A 20,578-nucleotide genomic window follows, 5' to 3' on the forward strand; every position below is an offset into this window, starting at 1 on the left:
AAGGTAAAGTGGAGAGGGTCTTTTTAGCTTCAGTCTGTCTGTTTCTTTCGCGAGCTTGGGCAATGCCTTTATCCTGGAAGGAATTCTCACTGTCTTCACCTGTAGGCTGATCTGAAGACAGAGAGCTGGACAGCATGACATCATCGCTGTAAAATGGTGTCAATACACTACGTTACTGAGCTAATAGGCAGCAAGCCAAGATTTGAATAAAAAATGCAGATGACTGATTTACTTTTTAATCGCGTAAAATAATAATCGAATCTATTTGTGGGTTCAACCTGCTTGCTTACTTCCGGGGGAACATATCTAGTGCAAACCAAGGACTTCGTGCAAACCCGTGCAAACCTACTAAATAAAGTTTCAAAAAATTCTGAAAAAAATCATGAATGTGCTTCTCAGATTACATCATCTATATATAAAATTTCATGGTCAAATTCGTCTTACTCTAGAAGTTACAAAAAAGACAAATTTAAGATGCATTTGAACCATTATTGTTGTCAGAAAATTTGTCTTTTTTTTAACTTCTAGAGTAAGACGAATTTAACCATGAAATTTTATATATAGATGAGGTAAGCTGAGAAGCACATTCATGATTTTTTCAGAATTTTTTGAAACTTTGTTTAGTAGGTTTGCACGGGTTTACACGAGGTCCTTGGTTTGCACTAGATACGTTGCCTACTTCCGGAGCATCGGAAACAAGCATATTCTCCTTGCTGGTAGTAATAGAGTTTTGTTTCTCTGAGAAGGCTCGGTTTCTGTAAAACGAAATGTGAATACTCCTCTTATATCTTTTCACTGTGGGCTGTGGCTCAGGTTAGTTACCGAGCGGTTGTCGGTTGGATGCCATTGGACATTGGTTGGCTGCAGCTGTTGACGGTTGTGGCACACGCATTTACTGATCGACTTGGATCCATCATCCATCCATCGGATTTCTATCATGTCCTTCACGAGATTAAACCGACCGATGCACACGGTGATCGAGCAGTTCTCTAGCTCTGACACTGCTCGTGATATACGCCTACGCCAATATAAGAAATGAACGAGCCGAGAAATCATCGGCAATCGCGATGCATCAGCTAGCAGTGCTCGTTGTGTATTTATTTTTTTAACTTTTGCAGTGGCCGACGCCTTGCTGCCTGCAAGGAGCGATTTGCTCCGGGCTCTGGGATGCCTTGCAGCGTTGGCGAGATTTTGCAGCGTCTGTTCTTCACACTGCACGCATGTGATCGGCGTGCACTGACACAACACAATATGCCTCTGCTCTTCAATTCCCGGCATTGTGCGCGTGCCTGAATCCCGGCGCGTGCTCAGTGTTGTAGGATTGGACACATCGATGGACCTAATGCGGGATGCCTCAAGAGAACGTCGTCGTGAACGGCAGCCGCAAGAGCCCCACATTGCGTCCAAGAAAAAGAAGAGAGTAGATCGATCGAATTGGCCAGCTGCTGCTGCTCGACATAAAAACAATGAATGAGAAAGCGAGATCTTTCTGAAGAAACCTGATGGTAGCTGGCCTGGGTGCATGAGCATGACTCCACCCTTTATCCAGCTTGACCAGACGACCGAAGGATTTTATAGACAAACTACTAGCTTCCAAGCGTAACTTGAATCCTTCCCTCAGGCAACGTTAGTGGCACTGATGTTCAGTAGTTAAATAAATCGCAGGAAGCTGCATACAGCTGCAATGTCATGACTGTGGCTAGCACCTTGGGCATCAGAAAACAGATATTCCTCAAAAAAGGCTGTTCTTTCGCTCTCTCTTTTATTATTTAACAAAAATGGTGTTCTTTCTTTGACCACAGGTGATCGATTTGGTTCTCTGACGGATTCATTTTTCTGTCTACAGTGTAAAACAGCATCCAGTTACTGTGCGTCTTGTGTCGGTTGGATGCCATTGGTTCTCTGCACTGCATCCAGCTACGCTTGTCGCACACGCATTGGCTTGGATCAATCGATGTAAATTCTTCTCTCTTTTTTTCCCACTCTCGTCTCACATCCGGCGATTCGAGCCCTTCTCCAGGTTTGATACAGTACCACTGGTGATCCGCGCCAATCATTTTCTTTTACCAATCCAATAAACCCTCAACGATATCTTGCTCGGAAAAGCTTTACGCTAGCTGGTCGTTAATACGTTAGCTGATGGGTCAGTTGTTCTTCGCAAAAAAAAAAAAAAAACAGATGGGTCATGGGTTGGTGAACGTGGCGAGATCTCGACTGGCGAATTAACAAGCGCACAGCTAGCTGATTGTTGGCCGAGCACATCGAACTGCCGCGTTCACGTATTGTGACAGATCCGTCAAGTTAAACGATTTAGTTAAATATAATGGCCATCATTTGAACGCATCAGTTGCATTAGCTTAATTAAGTGTAACATGACAGCCTGTTTCCAACCCACAGGCCAATCGAAACACACCAGAAGTCTCGCGCAACAGCGAGCACAGACGATACCAGCATAATATAATTTCACAAAAATAAATAATAACATAAATATTTACAAAACAACTTTAAATTTAGAATTTACATAAAATAAATGACAGCAGCGGAAGAGAATATGATCTGAGAGAAGGAAATTTGATTGAGAACCAATAAAACAAAACGATAACTATGAACACGTGAGGACATCACATCGAGCCCACTGATGCGAATCCTGATTAGCTTCTATACCTGAAACAGGGTAAACAACAAACCCTGAGTATACTAATACTCAGCAAGACTTACCCGACTTTTGGGTATACTTAGCCCACATATCTAGACATGCAAAGCTTTCTGGCTGGTGGATTCATTTGCAGAAAAGCATATAAGGGTATATCCTTAATTTCAAAATTTTAGCTCCAAATTATAGTTATAAAGTTGCTACACATCTATGATTTGCATATCTATAACAATCAATATGAAAACATAATTGATTAAATAGCATCAACATGTATCAAAACATTTCGTTTCATTTCCTTACTACGATGTGACTCGGAGATCAAGGTGCTCATGTCCGAGAGCGACTGACGGCGAATCGATCCGATTTAACCTTGCAAGGTGGACCTAACCAACACGACACGTATTTGCCTCGTCGGACAATACGAACCAACCATCCCCCTCCCCGCCTCGAACTACAGAACCGCCCCACCTACATATAGTCAGCCGAGCCCTACGAGAGACCGCCAAAAGTAAACATATGCATCTCAATTCTCCGCGGCCACTCGACTGGCCTAAGGGGTGGTGATGAAGTTCTGTACTTTCGAAACGAGGCAGTACTAGGCTTACCGGTTTCGACTACCTCCTACTCCCGGCATGCGGTTAGTACAGTTCAAACATGATCAGCAGGGCCAACAACGGTACGATTCTCAATCGACTCGGACGGGGCTAAGGCACCAGGAACCCTGTCCTGTTGCCATACCTATATCTCATCATCATTCCCCCGTCCGATCTCAAATTTCCAATCATTCCATATTGTATTCCATATCTCATATACTGGAATATAAAGATAACTATAAATCTCGCGAGTAACCAGAAATTACTCGACTTTTGCTCTATAGCTCGCGAGTGACAGGAAATCACTCAACTTCTAAATATCCTATATCTCGCGAGCGCAAAAAGTCACTCGACTTCTATCGAGAAGTATTAAGCATAGCATTTCTATCGTTCTATACATGCTAGTATAATTCAGGGAAACCTAGGGATCATGCAACTAGGGTTCCAATCAACTCCTGAAACGTAATGCACAAGTAATAAATACATATATAGATGTCATAATTTCAAATAATAGGATGTGCACCGGGGCTTGCCTTCTTGAGCACTGTTAGCCTTGGGATCTTCTGGGACTTGGCCCAGGTCTTGATTCAAGTCAGTATAATTAAGAGAGGCACTCTCCGGAGTGGCAGTGTTCACGGGAACCAACTCGTAATCACCGTCGAGTAGATTTACCGTTTCTACATGCATGCCGAAATGATATTGTTACAACATGATATAATTTATTCTTTCCTTCACTATAAAGTTGTAGTCCAACATAGCATGTGTTTGTTGTGGTGATCTTAGTTAACTTTATTTTCTGGGCAATCGTTTATAGAGTAGTTCTTAAATTCACCTTCATAAAAGGAGCTGGGTTGCAGTTTTTATTTTCTAAACTAGAAACATAAAGACATTTACAAAATTTATTACAGAAGCTGTAGATATGATTTGGTGCTGCAAATTTTAACAGAGATTTTTTTCTATCTAAGAATGCTTCAGTAAAAATATAAAGCACTAAATCCAGCAATACATTTACTTATGAATAAAACTATGCATGAGCTTGTATAACGATTCGAAAAATAAAACGAGCAGTATAGCATGTCAAACTTTTTCTAAAACATCTAGTCATACTGAACAGGCATGGAGTCAAAAATCATGATCATACCTGCAAGATTCTATCTAGGACAAAAATAACAAAACTATCCAATGTATAGCATGCATGATTTATATCTACAGTTATGCTCATGAACTAGAGTTCAAACTTTACAGACATGAACATATGACTAAAACAGAGTTCCACAAATAAACTCAGATTTTTCTAAGCAAAGTAACTATTTATCATGAAATAAATCTATTTCTCAAGCATTAAATCCAATATATAGTAAACCAGAGCTAAAATTTCTTCAACGTGCGCAACAGTAGGTATTTAGTGACATGCATGCAGGGAAAAAGTTTCATACACAAATTCCTAATATTTTTACCAGAATTAATACATGAACCAAAGTAGTAGATCTAGGAATCTTGGGGTTTTGAGTTAGTAAATGATGTCCCTTAGGGTTCAAATTTTTACCAGACTCTAGAAACAGTACAAGACACATTTTAGCCAAAAATCGCCATAGTTGATGAGCACAACTCCTAGAACAAACATAGCCCACTTAATCTAATCTTTTTCCTAGATTAAAATATGTATAGATTCTGAAGATGTGAATGCAACAAACTTTGTAGATATTGTTGCAAGGATTCCAAAACATTAGGATTTGTATTTTTATGATTTTTCTACGAATTTCTAGGTATTTTCAAAATTCACTAATTTTTATTCCATAGTTCATGTAACATCTCCGTTCTACCCCTGGAACTTTTGGTTCTTTTAACTAGAGGTCCCTGGACGAACTGAGAGCAGGGGAGGGCCTGACGGCGCCGTTTCTGGCGAGGTCCGGCCCCGGCGGTGAGGGGGAAGTTGGGGGAAAGTGTGAGGGGGCTCGTGCGCACCTGTGGGTGGTGGTTTGGGGGCTCGGTGTGGTCTGTAGTGGTGGCGCCACGACGAGCGGCGGGCCAGCGGCGGCGCTCCGGCGAGGTGTGGAGAGGGCGGCTTGGTCGATGAGCTTCCTTGGGAGGTAGGGAACGCGGCTGGGTGGTCGTTTGGGGAGGAAGGAGGCCGTAGGTAGGGGCTCCATGGCGAGCTCCGCTTGGCGGCGACTATGGCGGGTGGCGGCGGTAGCTGGCGGCGGCGGCGAGCTCGGCCCGTGGCCGCAGCGGCCAAGGATCGGCGTTGGAAGGCGGGGCGTGCAGGGCGGAGTGGCACACGGAGAGTTCGGCTCGCGGCCACGACGGCCATGGCGGCAACGGCGTGGCTCGGGCGCGCACGGCGAGTGGCAGGCGGTGCGCGTGGGAGAGAGAGACGAGAGAGTGAGCGAGAGGGAAGCGGACGGCACTGGCGAGGACGTGCGGCGCGCCCACGCGCGAGCGGCACCGTGGCCAATTTGGCCTTGGTGACCCCGGCAAATATCGGGGTGTTACACGTATACTAGTACATTCAGTTGTCTCTTCTTCTGAATGATTTCTGCAACGATATTCCATTCCATCTGAACTTGTGAAGTCTGATCGAAGAGATCCCAGAAGGTCGTTCGTCACGACGACCCTCCAACCACCGTTGATGACTTGATGGAGAAGAATGGCAGCACCCTCCAACAATACATGCATGCAACCAGCAGAACATGCGCGCATGCCACGCTGGCAGTGTTGACCATCTCGTCTCGACGCGCATGCAAGCTGGACAACCAGCCAGCACGTCGTCCACCAATGGATCCTATATATATATATAAACTCCGGCCACCCTCCAACATTCTTGTCACGGCGGCTCCTCCGTCGATCCAGCAGCTCCAGTCATCAGGCGAGGGCCGCCCATTTCTTCTTCGTTCCATTTGGGAGGGATATTGGCAGGCATGTGGAAATGATTGGGAGGGATGATTGGTTGAGTTGGTTAGCGCATCAACTGATGGTCGTCTAAGTATAGGTAGCTGGTGCACGTAGCAGGCAGGCAGGCGTCGTCGTCGCCGTCCGTCCCTCCGCGCGCGCGCGTCCGTCCCGCGCCTGCCCAACTTTATCCTCCCCTCCCCCAGCCCCACAAACACCTCCGGCGCGTGGTGGTGGCGCACCCTTCCCACGCTTGCCACCACCACCACCCGTCCGCGTCCTGTCCCCATGGCGAGGGCCTGGACGACGATGGCCCCGTGCCTCCTGCTGGCGCTGCTGCTCGTCGCCGTGGCGGGGGCGTCGGGCATCCGGGTCGACGTCATCCGCCTCCCCTCGGCGCCGGCGGCGTTCCGCGAGGCCCCCGCGTTCCGGAACGGGGACGAGTGCCCACCGCGGGGCTCCCCGGAGGGCCGCGTCGACGTCGCCATGACGCTGGACGCCAACTACCTGCGGGGCACCATGGCCGCCGTCTTCTCCATCCTGCAGCACACGGCGTGCCCGGAGAGCGTCGCGTTCCACTTCCTCGCCGCGCGCCGGGACCGGGACCCGCTGGCGGCGATCCGCGCCACGTTCCCGTACCTGGACCCCAACGTCTACCGCTTCGACCCGTCGCGGGTGCGCGGCCGCATCTCCCGCTCCGTGCGCCACGCGCTGGACCAGCCGCTCAACTACGCGCGCATCTACCTCGCCGACACGCTGCCCGCCGACGTGCGCCGGGTCATCTACCTCGACTCCGACGTCGTGGTCGTCGACGACGTCCGCAAGCTCTGGTCCGTCGACCTGGCCAGCCACGTCGTGGCGGCGCCCGAGTACTGCCACGCCAACTTCACCAAGTACTTCACCGACGCCTTCTGGTCGGACCCGGAGCTCAGCGCCACCTTCCGCGGCCGCCGCCCGTGCTACTTCAACACGGGCGTCATGGTCATGGACGTGGCCAAGTGGCGCCTCGGCGGCTACACCCGCCGGGTGGAGGAGTGGATGGCGGTGCAGAAGCGGAAGCGGATCTACCACCTGGGCTCGCTGCCGCCGTTCCTGCTGGTGCTCGCCGGCGACATCAAGGCCGTGGACCACCGGTGGAACCAGCACGGGCTCGGCGGCGACAACATGGAGGGCAAGTGCCGGAGCCTGCACCCGGGGCCCATCAGCCTGCTGCACTGGAGCGGCAAGGGCAAGCCATGGCTGCGGCTCGACTCCAGGAAGCCCTGCACCGTCGACTACCTCTGGGCGCCCTACGACCTCTACAAGGCTGCGGCGACCGCGCTCGAGGAGTGATCGATTCCTGCGAGGGATCGATCGATCGAGCAGATGTGGGAGCGAGTCCGATCCGGAGGGCAGACGACGGCCGATCGAGAGGAAGCTAGCAGAGATGATGAGCAGACTGCTAGCGCATGCAATGCAATGCAACGAACTCCTGCACACTTGGGTCTCGTCTCGATCGATCGAGGTGTGGTTGCGTGCGATGCAAATATGCAATGCAAGTGCGGCAAAATCATATCCGAGTCGGGGTGCGTGTGGATGGAAGAAGGGGGAGTTGGCCGGAGGAAGAAGATGATCCGATCGACCCGAGGGTGATGATCGATCGATGCGAGCGCCGAGTAGGAGGGGATCGATGAGCAAGGCCTCCTGTTATTTGGGTTCTCATCATGTACGGACACAATTCGATCGGTCTGCCCTTGGACTACTCGTCGTGTTTGTATAGGTCATGTGGTCAGTGGGGCTGGGGTGTTTGTAAACAGATTAGGAGTGGTGCAATGGGAGAATATACTAACAAAAGCATGTTGTATGTTTGCGTGTACTACTAAACACACACACACACACACAAACACACACACACACAAAAAAACACACAGAGAAATTAAATCAAACGATGATTCATGTGTTGTATGCTTGAAAGGACAAATCGCCTTAGTTGGACAATTCACCAACACAAATGCAGATACGAATAAAAGAGGAACACTACACATCTCCCTCCAATTTCAACGGAAGAATCTTCATCATCTTGGGCTACCAAAATTATTGGGGCAGAGGAAGAGACTCCATCCTTAAGCATTCAATACATACGCTGAGTTATGCAATCCTTTAGGATCCGTGTCAGAAATGGGTCCTCTGCTCTTGGTCATGCTTATGCCATTGATAAAGCTTGCATCTTCCTTACTAACCAAACCAAATTCACATCTATATCTATATCTATATATTTCTAAAGCGAGTAAGATTTTCATCTAAATTTTTAGTTTGGCCCGTCGTATATCATTGACATATGGACCTTAATCTATCCCGTATACGAGTCGAACCAGCTCTCCGTCTACGATTCGATCATGTAGATCTCTACAAATTAACATATGGACAACTATACGCATCCGATACTTATATTAACTTTGCCCGTAGCAACGCTCGGGTATAATTGCTTAGTAACACGTAATACCACATCAACATCGATCCACAAATATAGTTAAAACAAGCCATGAATTGATCAAAATCAGTGTTTATTCGGATCCTTGCGCAAATTCACGAGTGGTCAGTGTTTGTAGTCATAGTATTGCAATTTTTCCGTGCTTCTCCCCGGATGCCAATCGCTCTAGAATATCCATCACACCGCCTTCTTTGCGCAGTGGCAAAACACGAGGGAAGGCTCATACTGCAACGACTTCTCCCCTGCAGGAAAGCCGCCGGAGCTCCGCCCCGGGCCCTGCCCCTGCCCGGCGAGATCCCTTCTAGAGACGGGAATACGGTTTTAGCCATCGAGTCCTCGTCAAGCTACGAGTGCGACAGAACTACAGGAGTGAAGAAGGAGCAAGGGAAGCGCTCCCCGATCCATTTGGATTTGCGCCGGCCAGCGGCGGGATGTCCTTCCTCTTCCGAGGCGGGTCGCGGCAGCGCCCGTCGCCGCAGGAGATCGTCCGCTCCATCAAGGACTCTCTCGTTGCCCTCGACACCAAGACCGGCGCCAAGGTATGCGATCCTCCGCGTCTTGCTTCACATTTCCATCCGCTCCCGGCCAATCCGCGCGCGCATGCTTTCTGCTAGCATCTTGTCCCACCCCAGCCGGGTGTTCTTGGGTGTTGTTTTTTAGATTGAGTTGCTTTGTTTCTAGAGTTGTACAGGATCGCTGGATCTGTCGCTGTGTTTGTAGAGTTGTATGGACTATAGAGTATAGACTCCCGGATCTTGGCGACAGAGACAGACTGATACTGGCATACTGCTCCGTTTCTTTGTTGTTGAGGAATATTGCTAGGCAACTAGAAGTAAAGATTTTCTGCTATTAGTTGGGGCATTGCCTGCTGATAATTTGCCAGATTTCTGCAAAACAGGAAACGTGGTAGGGAAAGTACTTGTGAGAGTGGTTTGTCTTTATCTTAAGCCTGTCGCTCAAAGCTTCAGAAAACTGTTGAATTTTGTATTGTAATGGGGTCTCATGAGGTTGCGGTTACCATTGGTCATTGGATTGCACGTATTGGTCTCCATGTTGGCGGCAGCAAAGGCATTTGTGTCAAGGCGAGTTAAATTGAAAAACGTTAGTTGACATGACGTTGGTCTCTACCTAATCGGGACATAGCTCATTGTTTCATGGGTTCCGTAGGTTAAACAATAATGTTTCCTTCTTTAACTGTACCAACTTAGATTGAGTGTGCATTTCAGGTTATGTAAGTATCAAGTCAATAATCATGACAGTATGACACTGAGAGAACACTTGTCACCATTGAATGGATAACTTAGCAGTTGGTATCTATTTGCATGTAGTTTTTACGAAAAAAGAACTACAAGGGCCACATCAGTTGTAAACATGCGGTTCTGTTCATGTTCTTTTTAAAATTATTCACGAACAAGTGGATGTACATTTTGAGCCTGCTATTAGCGATTGGATGTTTGCTTCTTTTATTTACAGTTTTAGTTGTTGTCTGATTGATGTGATGTCCCCATATTACAACTCTTGTGCACACTGAACAGTAAACACCTTGGTATAGAAGGCATATTGCTCAAGAATTTGCGTGTGCCCTTATTAGGCTCTCGAAGATGCTGAGAAAAACATACTTACGTTGAGGCATACGCTTTCTGGTGATGGAGAAGTAGAACCAAATCAAGAGCAGGTTTTGCAGATAGCCATTGAGATTTGCAAGGAGGGTGTTCTTTCCCTCTTTGTCCAGAATCTTCCTTCCTTGGGTTGGGAGGTATGATATATTCACGTATTCAATGTGATACCTTTTTTCACTGAGTTTATCAGCCTTATTGGTTCTATATTGCAGGGTAGAAAGGATCTTGTTCACTGCTGGTCTGTTTTGTTGAGACAGAAGGTTGATGAAAGCTGTTGCTGCGTGCAGTATATTGAAAATCATGTTGACCTTTTGGATTTCCTTGTTGTTTGGTAAGGCCTGTATTTCTCAAGTTATGAATTGGAACAACAACCAATCTGAAAATACTGATTCGTATCTTGGGGGCAATGCAATTGCAGAAATATGTTGATGTCATATTACTTCCTGTAGTTATGTATTTTTTACCATATGCTTTCATTATCTAGTATATACCATTGTAATACTCTTGTGTTTGATTGATTTAACTCTTTTCTACCAGCTACAAGAACTTGGAAATTGCATTGAACTGTGGGAACATGTTGCGAGAATGCATAAAATATCCTACACTTGCAAACTAAGGTTCGGGAGTCTTCGCTCAACTATGTTTCCTATTTCTTATGGCTACTAGGTCTGAGCCATTATTTGAAATTGCTGTCTGCAATAGCATATAGTTTGCAGCATATATGCCTTTGTTTGTCATGTCTGTTTTTTAGAACCTCTATATATGCATGGACAGATAAAGTATATAACACCATGACCAATACATACAAGCAGACATGCAAATGTGCACTAATCTGTCAGGCTTTGCAATAAAACTGAAAGCGAATATGGCCAGGAATATGATTGATTGATTAGGGTGCAAAGCACGGCACAAGTACATATAGGCAAGGATGTCGCAGTAGATGGAAACAGCCCTATCAGGGGAATCCTAGCCTATCCTAATCAACAGAGATATCCTGAGGGGGGGCAAACCTAGATACAGTGGGCGCCCAGCCCCTAATGGCCATTAGGCCGGCTGAAGCTGCGCCTGGGCCTGCGCCTGGAGGAGGGCCTGCGCCTGCAGCTGGGCGTGCTGGGCCTGCAGCGCCTGGGCTTGCGCTTGCTGGGCCAGCATGGCCTGCTGCGGCTGCGGGCTGGGGCGAAGCGCGGACCCCTGCTGGCCGGGCCACATGTGAATGGACCCGGTCCAGGGGTTCAGCAGAGAAGGCCACGGCCCAAGCGGCGCTGGAGACCCAGTGGAGGAAGCAGGGGCCCCTTTGTTGTCGCCACCGCCGTTGGAAGGAGCACCGCCGCCTGCGCCGCCGGTACCGCCGGTGCTGCCACCGGAGCTCTTGTCGCGCTTGCTGCGGCTCGACTTGGAGGAGCCGCCCCGAGAGCGGGAGCTCGACTTGGGCGCAGGCGCCGGCGCAGGAGGTCTGGAGGTAGCGGGCGTCGCGGCGACGAGGGCGGTGGAGGGCGCGGTGACGCGATTGGCGGTGGTGAGTTCCTCCAGAAGAAGATCGTTCCGGACCTCCAGGAAGGAGGGGAACGGTCGGCCGCGGCGAAGATGCATCCCGAGGGCGGCGTAGCGTTCGTTGAGGCCGCACAGCACGTTGAGCACCAGTGTGCGGTCAGTGACGGGCTCGCCGAGCTCGCAAAGTTCGGCCGCCATCTGCTTGAACTTCTTGCAGTAATCTGTAACAGAAAGATCACCTTGCACGAAGTTGCGGAACGCGGCGTCGAGATGAAGGGCACGAGTCTCGCGGTTCCCAAGGAACTGGGTCTCGACGGCGAGCCATGCTGAGCGCACAGTGGAGTTGCGCTCGAGGACGGCATCGGCGAGATCGTGGGAGATCGTGCCGGCGATCCAGGACCGGACGACGCAGTCCATGCGCGCCCAGTCGGGATTACCGGGCGAGGCGGCGTCGGAGATGATGTGGTCCTGGAGGGAGTACTTGCCGACGGCAAGAACAAACTGTTCGCGCCACCGTGCGTAACTGCCGGAGTTGACGTCGAGGATGACGTGGATGACGCTCCGGATGTTGACGGCGACGGCTTGGGCGTGAAGGTTGAGAAGAGCCGCGGCTTCATGAAGCAGCACGGCGTTGTCGAAGGCGGCGCGATCCGGATCGGAGACGTGCGTGGCGACGTCGTGGCCGTCGCGATCGGCGTCGGGATCAGGAAAGGCGGCGGCAGCCTTCTGTCTGGCGGCGGCGGCACGGGCAAGGGCGTTGCGTGCGCGAGCGGCGGCGGCGTCATGCTTCTGCCCGGCGGCGGCCACTTCCTGTTCAGCGGCCTCGGCGTCCTTCAGGGCGGCGTCGCGCGCGGCCTTGGCGGCCGCGGCGTCTGCAGCATCCTGGTCGGCGGCGGCTGGAGGGATGGTTCCGGCCATGGCGCAACCAAGGAGGCGCACAGCTAGGGCAGCGGAAGGAGGAGAATCACAGGGGAAACCTAGACTCTTGATACCATGAAAGCGAATATGGCCAGGAATATGATTGATTGATTAGGGTGCAAAGCACGGCACAAGTACATATAGGCAAGGATGCCGCAGTAGATGGAAACAGCCCTATCAGGGGAATCCTAGCCTATCCTAATCAACAGAGATATCCTGAGGGGGGGGGGGGGCGCACCTAGACACAGTGGGCGCCCAGCCCCTAATGGCCATTAGGCCGGCTAACCAGGGCCCGTGGGCCAGCCTATACATAACATGCTAACTAAAACAAAAGAAAACAAGCAAATAGCTCAAATAGCTGATTTAATTACTTTTGCAATTGATTAATTTTTTCATACATTTGATTTTGTAGTGCTGTTTCAGATATATACTGGAGTCAAGTAGCTTCGAGTTGTTTTTCCAGTACGTTGAATTGCCAAACTTTGATATTGCTTCTGATGCTCTGAACACATTCAAGGTAAACTTGATCTTGTCGATTTGTTTTTTTCCCCCTAAAAAAAGGAAAAATTGCTTTATGTTTGCTTGTTCAGGATTGATTTTTGCTGTTGACAAGATGTTTGCAGGATTTGCTAACCAAACATGAAGATGCAGTCTCCGAATTTCTGAGCTCCCATTATGAACAGGTCAGCTGAGCGATATGTTTCTATGGAATTATTGAAATCTACAATTTTATGCCAACAGAATAAGAGGATCAATAGTTTTTGTCCACCCTGTTCCTTGTATTTTCTTCCATGCCATCTTTTGCAATTGTTCATTATTTTTTAATGAAAATTTGTTTTTGTGTTGGTAAAGCTTTAAACACTGATCCATGTAAACATCTGCAGTTTTTTGGACTCTACACAAGGCTTTTATCTTCAACTAATTATGTGACAAGAAGACAATCAGTGAAGGTTAGACTATTTACATTGCAATTTTTGTAGATTACTAAAATAGAATACTCAAAAGTGCTTTGCTGCGTGCCAGTTTCTTTCGGAGTTTCTGTTGGAGGCCCCAAATGCTCAAATAATGAAGCGGTACATTTTGGAAGTTCATTACTTAAACATTATGATTGGTCTGTTGAAGGTATTACAATATTATGTATAGATGTCCTGCTTCTATTCAAAGGAATCAGCAACGATATTGATCATCATTCTCATTTCCTCTGTTCCACTTTATCTAGACTAGTTACTACTTTTCCTTAATGATCTCTAGTATTAGGGACATATAATTGCTACTCTATTTTCCAAACAAGTAGTTATGACATACAAGTTTCTAGTGCCATTATCAAGTGAAAACAATGGTGGATACTGTGTTAGTACAATACATGAGAAATCCTTCTTTCTTTTACTGGCTTTTGGATATCTAATATCTTGCCAAGCAAATATACATGAGAAATCCTGCTTTCTTGTACTGGCTTTCGGATATTTAATATCTTGCCAAGCAAAGGTTTTATCTACAAAAGTATAACAATACTCTTGCAATTGTCTCTGGTGGCTACCAGAGATCCAGCCATCCACTGAATGTCTTTCAGTTTATAGCTAAAAGCCTAAAATGCATAGCACCATTATTCATGCCCAACACTGTAACTATCAGCTTTTCTCCCAGCCATTTATGTACTGTTTGGATGCCATGCCAGTTTGGACTGTCTCTAAAGTGAGGTTCTAATACAAAAGGGGTTCAAATATACACACTTCCAATAAACAGTGATACACATTTAACCCATTAAGATAACTGAGTGATGAAAGCAACACAGATTAGCTATAGATAGTTTTTTTCTTTGTTCTTCATAACTAGTGGCCACCTTTTCATACCTATACACATCCTCGGTAATTGCCTCTATTGACTGATGTTTTTGTAGGATTCAAGCAAAAATATCAGGATATGTGCCTTCCACATTTTTAAGGTAATAAGTTTTATGCTTCAAAGCTTCATATGTTTAGCCTTACAGTGGCTTCACATACTCAGCCTTTTACCATTTTTCCGAGGTTCATTTTTGTTGCTTGGAAGCAGGTATTTGTTGCCAATCCAAACAAGCCTCGTGAGATTGTTCAAGTTTTGGTTGATAATCACAGAGAATTGTTGAAGCTACTCCACAATCTCCCCACAAGCAAAGGTACTAATGTTGTAGTATATTGCCTACTTCCTATACTTAACCCTAGCTCTATTCTCTGGCAACACAATTGATGCCAGCAATAGAGTAACCAAACATCATAGCTGAATCTCAATGCTAATGGATTTTTCTTGTTAGATTGCTGATAGATGCAAAATGGGAAACTAACAATGCATTCCGTTTCACAGGTGAAGATGAACAACTTGATGAGGAGAGAGATTTAATTATCAAAGAAATCGAGAAGCTTGTGCGCTTATCAGTATAAACCCTCAGTAAACTCAAATATGTCCTTGTGTGTCAGGACAAGGCAACCCCTTTCTCCCCTTGATATTTTGAAGACATCCTGTGTAATATGCCCCTGAATAGACTATAGAGGTTGTCTTTTTTGGGAAATGAGTTTGGCCAGGAATTTCATTCTACGAAAGAAGACTTAGCATTCCTATCTGAATTTGTGGACATGATATTATACTAGTGGAGATGCACGTATTTAATTTACCTTCCATTAAGCAACGATGTCATCCGCAACAAATAATGACATGAATTATGTGTGAATGCATGTGCAAAGGAAAGTAAGTGTGTGCTAAAGGAAAGTAATATGTGGGTACAAGAGGTGGGTATGTAGAAGGTTTTGGTGAAAAAGTTTTAGCTTTTAATGGTTTCTGGTAGACAAAACCAATCTCCACCTTTTTGAACTGACAAGTGGGATCTCCGTGAGGGGTACGCGGTGGGTATAATCTTGGTGAGAAAGAATTTTAATTGTTTCAACTTTTTAATAGATATGACAGACTGGTAAATGGAAATCGCAACAGATTCCATGTCCGGAATAATTTCCATTTGGCATTTGATGATTTGAAATGGGGCGCGCTTGTTATATTTGATCTCTCATGTTTGCAAATTCTCACAACCGTTTGCATGAAATTCAGGCCACATACTGAATATTGAGCTGCTTAAACATTAACCGATTCAAATTCTGCATAAGTGCGAACAATAAGAGCTCGAACAGTTTCTTTTCATTTTTGCTATCGATCTTCTTTATATATCTGATACCTATCAGGTATGGTATACTTTATATATTTGCAATTGGCAAAGGGGATAATTTACAGGAAGGAATCAATTGAATCCTATTGGGATTTCTGAGCTGCCGTGAGAGTATGGCGGGTCACAACGGCCGGAAGATGACCGGCGCGCCGTGCTGTGGGTTGAGTATCATGAGCACCCTGGGCGCGTGCACGTACGCCGGCGACAGCCTGAACTCGCACCGCTGCAGCACGAGTGCCAGCGCCACCTTGGCCTCGATCAGCGCCAGGTTCTGGCCGATGCACACCCGCCCGCCGCCGCCGAACGGCATGAACGCCATCTGCTGCCGCGGCCGGTCGCCGTCGTCCGCGAATCGCTCGGGGTTGAACTCCGTGGCGTCGGCGCCCCACACCTCGGCGTCGTGGTGCACGGCCATGATCGGCATCATGATCTCCGTGCCCGCCGGGACCACGCACCCGCCGAGATCCACGTCCCGCTTCGCCTTACGGATCATCGCCACCGCCGGCGGGTAAAGCCTCAGCGTCTCGTTCACGATCATCCCCAGGATATTGAGCCTGGGGAGGTGGTCCTTTGTGGGAAGGCCCCGGCGGCCGCAGACGTCGACGACCTCCCGGCGAGCGCGGTCCTGCCACTTCGGGTGCATGGCGAGCGCGACGGTCGCCCAGGTGAGGAGGCTGGTGAGCGTCTCCTTCCCGGCGAAGAAGAAGTTCTTGGACTCCTCGATGATCTCGTCCGCCGTCATGGCCGGCGCCATGAAGCTCATGAAGTCCTTCATGCCGCCGGCGCGCCCGTGGTCCCGTCCCCCGCCCCGGTGGTCGCCGCTCTGCAGGCCGGTCACGAACTTGCGCAGGAGCCTCCTGATCTCCCTGTCCAGCTGCCACACGCGCCTGTTCTTCCTCGTCGGGAGGAACCTGTAGCCGGGGATGAAGACCTTGCTGTGCGCCTCGGTGGCGTGGCTGGCGTGCTCGCCCTGCAGCCGGAACACGACGCTGCCCTCGTCGTAGTTCCGGCCGAACGTGGCGAGCGTGATGGCCTCCTGCGGCAGCCGCTGGTACCACTCGGCGACGTCCACCTCCACCTCGCTGCCCGCCGCCGCGGACAGCACGCGCTCCTCCAGCATCCGCTGCACCGTCTCGGCGACGAAGGGCACGAGCAGCTTGAGGTTCTCGACGTGGAAGGCGGGCGTGAGGATCTTGCGGCGGCGCGCCCACTCGTCGCCGTGGAGGTTGCTGAGGCCGAGGCCCTCGAACTGGCGGATGAGCGGTTGCGCCTCGTACCGGTCGAAGTGCTCCGCCCGCGACAGCAGCACCTCCCGGATCAGCTCCGGCTCGCTGACGATCAGCCGCGGCGTTCTCCCAAACCAAATCAGGTGCATTGGACCTGCATGCAAAACCCACATTATTACTAGAACAAAATAAGTAGTAAAAATTATCCAAAGATATATCAACGTTATTTTAATTTCCAGGGAAACACAGAAAATATTAATTAGCATTGTCATGCATTTCATGCCATTTTAATTAGTCAGATAACCGTCCGATAGAAAATTGGATGGTCGAGATTGGCGCCAGTAGAAACCACATGTTGAGATCAAAAAAAGAAAAAGAAAGCACATGTTTACTGTGTATAGATGCGCCGTCGTTTTGACAAAATCAGACACGCTTCGAGCTGGCATGGATTATTTTTTTCATCAAATAAATAAGCTGATGTACTATGAAATTATGCAACGAATCAAGCATTAATGCATGTGATACCAAGGCCATGATCTACCGGGTTGCCGTAGAGCTAAGCTAAGCCAGCACTTAGCTTCAGTGTTTTCATGTGGGCAAATCACATAATTCCTTAACTGACCAACAACAAGATTCGTCACTTGGATCAAACGCAGATGCCCTGTATAGGTAGCTAGGGCTGTACATATTATACTCCACAAGCCGTTGAAAAACAGCGGAATTATCATCGATCGCCGCAAACGGTTAGCATAAACTAATCTCAACAGCCAGTAACCAACTGGTTTGGATCCTGAACTGAAATGCTCTGGCAGTGCCATGCATGCTGCCCAATGTGCAGAGCAACTGAAGCACAAAGCAAGCATGAAGGCATGTGCTCTAGCTCTGAATTGCCGGAACCGGATGGATGTATGGATGGGTGTAGATCTACATGCTGTCTGTGTGTGAGCTAGCTAGCTATATATGCATAGCCAATCTGAAGCTGCTACCCTGTTGTTAATCGCTTGATTATCATTGACCTGCATTGACAGCCTGGTGGAGGGATCGATGGATTATGGAGGCAATACCGGAAGGTTTGACTTGGGAGGTTTCAGATGAATTTGTTAGCCCGCAGAGCTTGCTGTCATGACGACTAAAGTGATGGAGGCAGCTAGTGGTGGTAGGATTATAGTACCAAAGTGATGAAATAGAATGAAATGAAGCTCACCTAATCAATCATAGTTTAGAGTTTGTCCTCTTGTTTCTATTTGCAAAAGCATGGAAGCATGTCCCCTCCTTTCCTGCGGTTTACGCGTGAGCGTCTACTCTTTAATCCCTCTACTACTATAATATTTTGTATATATACGCGTAGCAAATGCGCGCTTTTTTCTTCTTCTTCTTTATGTTTCATGTGAAGTTGGAATAAGCAAACAGTGTAAAGTTGCACCATTCATCATTTTTTTAAGATGATGGCACCATTAGTTATTTGAAAATTTTCACCATTTCCAAGATTAGGAGGGAAAAATAGGTATGGATACACCAACAAACAGCGTAATGGAACAAAAATTTGACCATTTATTAAGCTATGAGTTTGTTTGATGATCAATCTGTTAAGTTCCTACGAGAGATATGATGATGGCTGGAGCAATGCAAGGAATTGATCAATTAAAGCATGTGTGTTGCTGGTCGGAGAGTTACCGTAGAGCTTCCTCCAATGGTGGTAGAAGGCGAGCACCCTGGGGAGCACGTCGTGGGGCGCCTCGGGCGGCGCGGGGCGGGAGGACGCGTCGCCTATGAGCCGGATGAGCTCGATGGAGCTGCCGAAGAAGAATCGGTAGCCCGGGCCGCGCACGCCGTGGCGCGCGAAGTGGCGCTCCAGCCGCCGCGGCCGCCACCACAGCGCCTCCATGAGCCGCGCCACCGCCACGTGCAGGCACAGCCACGCCGCCGCGGTGAGCGCGGTCCCTTGCCACGACCACGGCCATGGCCACGGCCACCACATGACGGCCCGGCCGGGCTTCTTCGTGCGTGCGCTCCGGCGGTGGCAGCACGGCGGCGGCGGCGACGACGACGTAGTAGAAGAGAAGGCACCTGCCCCGGCCCCGGCCGCCTTTTCGTGGTGGCAGGAGGCCGCAATGGCATATGTCGCCGCCGTCCCCAGGCTTATATATATAGCTGCGTGCTTGGCAACAGAGGAGGAATTCTTGGCAGGCTGCGAGCTTTTCGTATTTGAATATAGGGTACGTACCATACTGCCCTCCAGGTTGGTACCATTTGTGTCGCCTTTTATTCTTTTCTTTAAATTTCGGAGAACATTCATGGGTTGGTGAGGCGATGGCCAAAAAGTTTGAATCGAAAGCCGGGCAAATTGGTCAATGCGCTTTACACCATCCTAAGAATCAAACATGGTTGAATCCCGGGGGAGAAAAGCGTTCATACTTGCTGAATCGAGACGAGTCGACGCGCTCAGGCCCCGTTTGAAATGCGGGTGCCTGGAAAAGCAGAGCACGAGAGATATATACGTGTCCTTGATTTACCGAACCGCATTGATCCTGGAAATCTTGTGAGAAAGGAGAGCGAGAGAGACCAAGACACGGTGTTGGATCATCTTTCTCTTTTCTCCCTAAAAGACATGGTGTGTGTGTGTGTTGAAGCACTAGCTAGTAGTCTAGCATCCCTTTGAAAATCGGCACCCCTTTTGGCTGTCCATGTTTATATATATGTATATATATAAATGTTTTTTGAGGCACCCTGGGGGGGCGCAGCGGCGGAACAGGCAGCAAGCCGACGGAGGGGGAGGGTGCTGCCGCGCACTTGCGCGTTGCGCCATGCTATGGGCTGCCGCCCCGCGCCCTTGTTGTGTTGCTGTCCCTCCGGGAAAAGCGTGGCGCGGGGGTTGCCGCGGTCGGGGCCCTGTCGCAGCCAGCCGGGCACAGTTGGCTCGCCACAGCCTGGCCGCCCCCGCACCGGTCGGTAGCTGCATGCCCAGCTCGGCAGCCGCTCCGGAGCTAGGGGCGGCTGCTCGCTGCATGCTGGCTAGTCCTGTAGCACACGTGAGCTTTCGTTTCGCCACAGCAGCGCTGTCATTTGGATCATCGAGACGATGTTCTATTGGCATCGATTCGTTGCCTGCTGAGTCATCTTTCAGCTCACCATCGCCACTGGTTGTTGCCATAACCGTCGCCCTCCCAAAGTCGTCCCTTCGCTTCCTTCATCCCGTGGCCGTTGTCCGTTGAGGAACCCATCGATTGGTGCGGGAGGTCGTCGTCTTGGTCTCCCTCCGGCGGCACCGCGCGCGTTCATCGCTCCCGATCCTGCCGCGATCCGCCCGCTGTCACTCGAGTCGTTAACAATAATCCGCCGGGTCGGCGCGCGTGATGCTCCCCCCGCGCTTATGTTAATCAGGAGCGGCGGCGATCGCCCACGTTAGCAATCCCTCACGGCAGGGGTGGAGACGGGGGGCGGGCAGGGGCCTGGCCCCCTATCAACCCCAAATTTACACTACAAATTTAAATTTTGATTAAATTTTTATATAAATTTATATGATTGCTCCTCT

The 20,578-nt window shown here is 49.0% G+C and overlaps 3 protein-coding genes across 3 annotated transcripts; 2 read left to right on the top strand and 1 right to left on the bottom strand.

Annotated features, from left to right (window-relative positions):
- Positions 1-6,263: 6,263 nt before the first annotated feature.
- Positions 6,264-7,938, top strand: LOC120662025 (probable galacturonosyltransferase-like 4). Its single transcript, XM_039941076.1, has one exon. It carries the CDS (start codon positions 6,424-6,426, stop codon positions 7,465-7,467), a length of 1,044 nt encoding a protein of 347 aa, XP_039797010.1. The 5' UTR covers positions 6,264-6,423; the 3' UTR covers positions 7,468-7,938.
- Positions 7,939-8,772: 834 nt separating this feature from the next.
- LOC120662026 (calcium-binding protein 39-like) lies at positions 8,773-15,346 on the top strand. The gene is made up of 11 exons (XM_039941078.1): positions 8,773-9,144; positions 10,197-10,361; positions 10,437-10,555; positions 10,762-10,836; positions 13,057-13,150; positions 13,257-13,316; positions 13,518-13,583; positions 13,657-13,755; positions 14,531-14,575; positions 14,683-14,785; positions 14,971-15,346. Exons 1-11 carry the CDS (start codon positions 9,037-9,039, stop codon positions 15,045-15,047), a joined length of 1,011 nt encoding a protein of 336 aa, XP_039797012.1. The 5' UTR covers positions 8,773-9,036; the 3' UTR covers positions 15,048-15,346.
- A 458-nt stretch (positions 15,347-15,804) lies between these two features.
- LOC120659025 (cytochrome P450 734A5-like) lies at positions 15,805-19,132 on the bottom strand. The gene is made up of 2 exons (XM_039937103.1): positions 18,721-19,132; positions 15,805-17,200 (listed from the first exon to the last, which is right to left on the bottom strand). The coding sequence occupies exons 1-2, from the start codon at positions 19,022-19,024 to the stop codon at positions 15,942-15,944; spliced, it is 1,563 nt and encodes a 520-aa protein (XP_039793037.1). The 5' UTR covers positions 19,025-19,132; the 3' UTR covers positions 15,805-15,941.
- Positions 19,133-20,578: the final 1,446 nt, after the last annotated feature.

This window comes from Panicum virgatum, chromosome 2N, assembly GCF_016808335.1.
Source record: "Panicum virgatum strain AP13 chromosome 2N, P.virgatum_v5, whole genome shotgun sequence".
Classification (NCBI taxonomy): Eukaryota; Viridiplantae; Streptophyta; class Magnoliopsida; order Poales; family Poaceae; genus Panicum; species Panicum virgatum.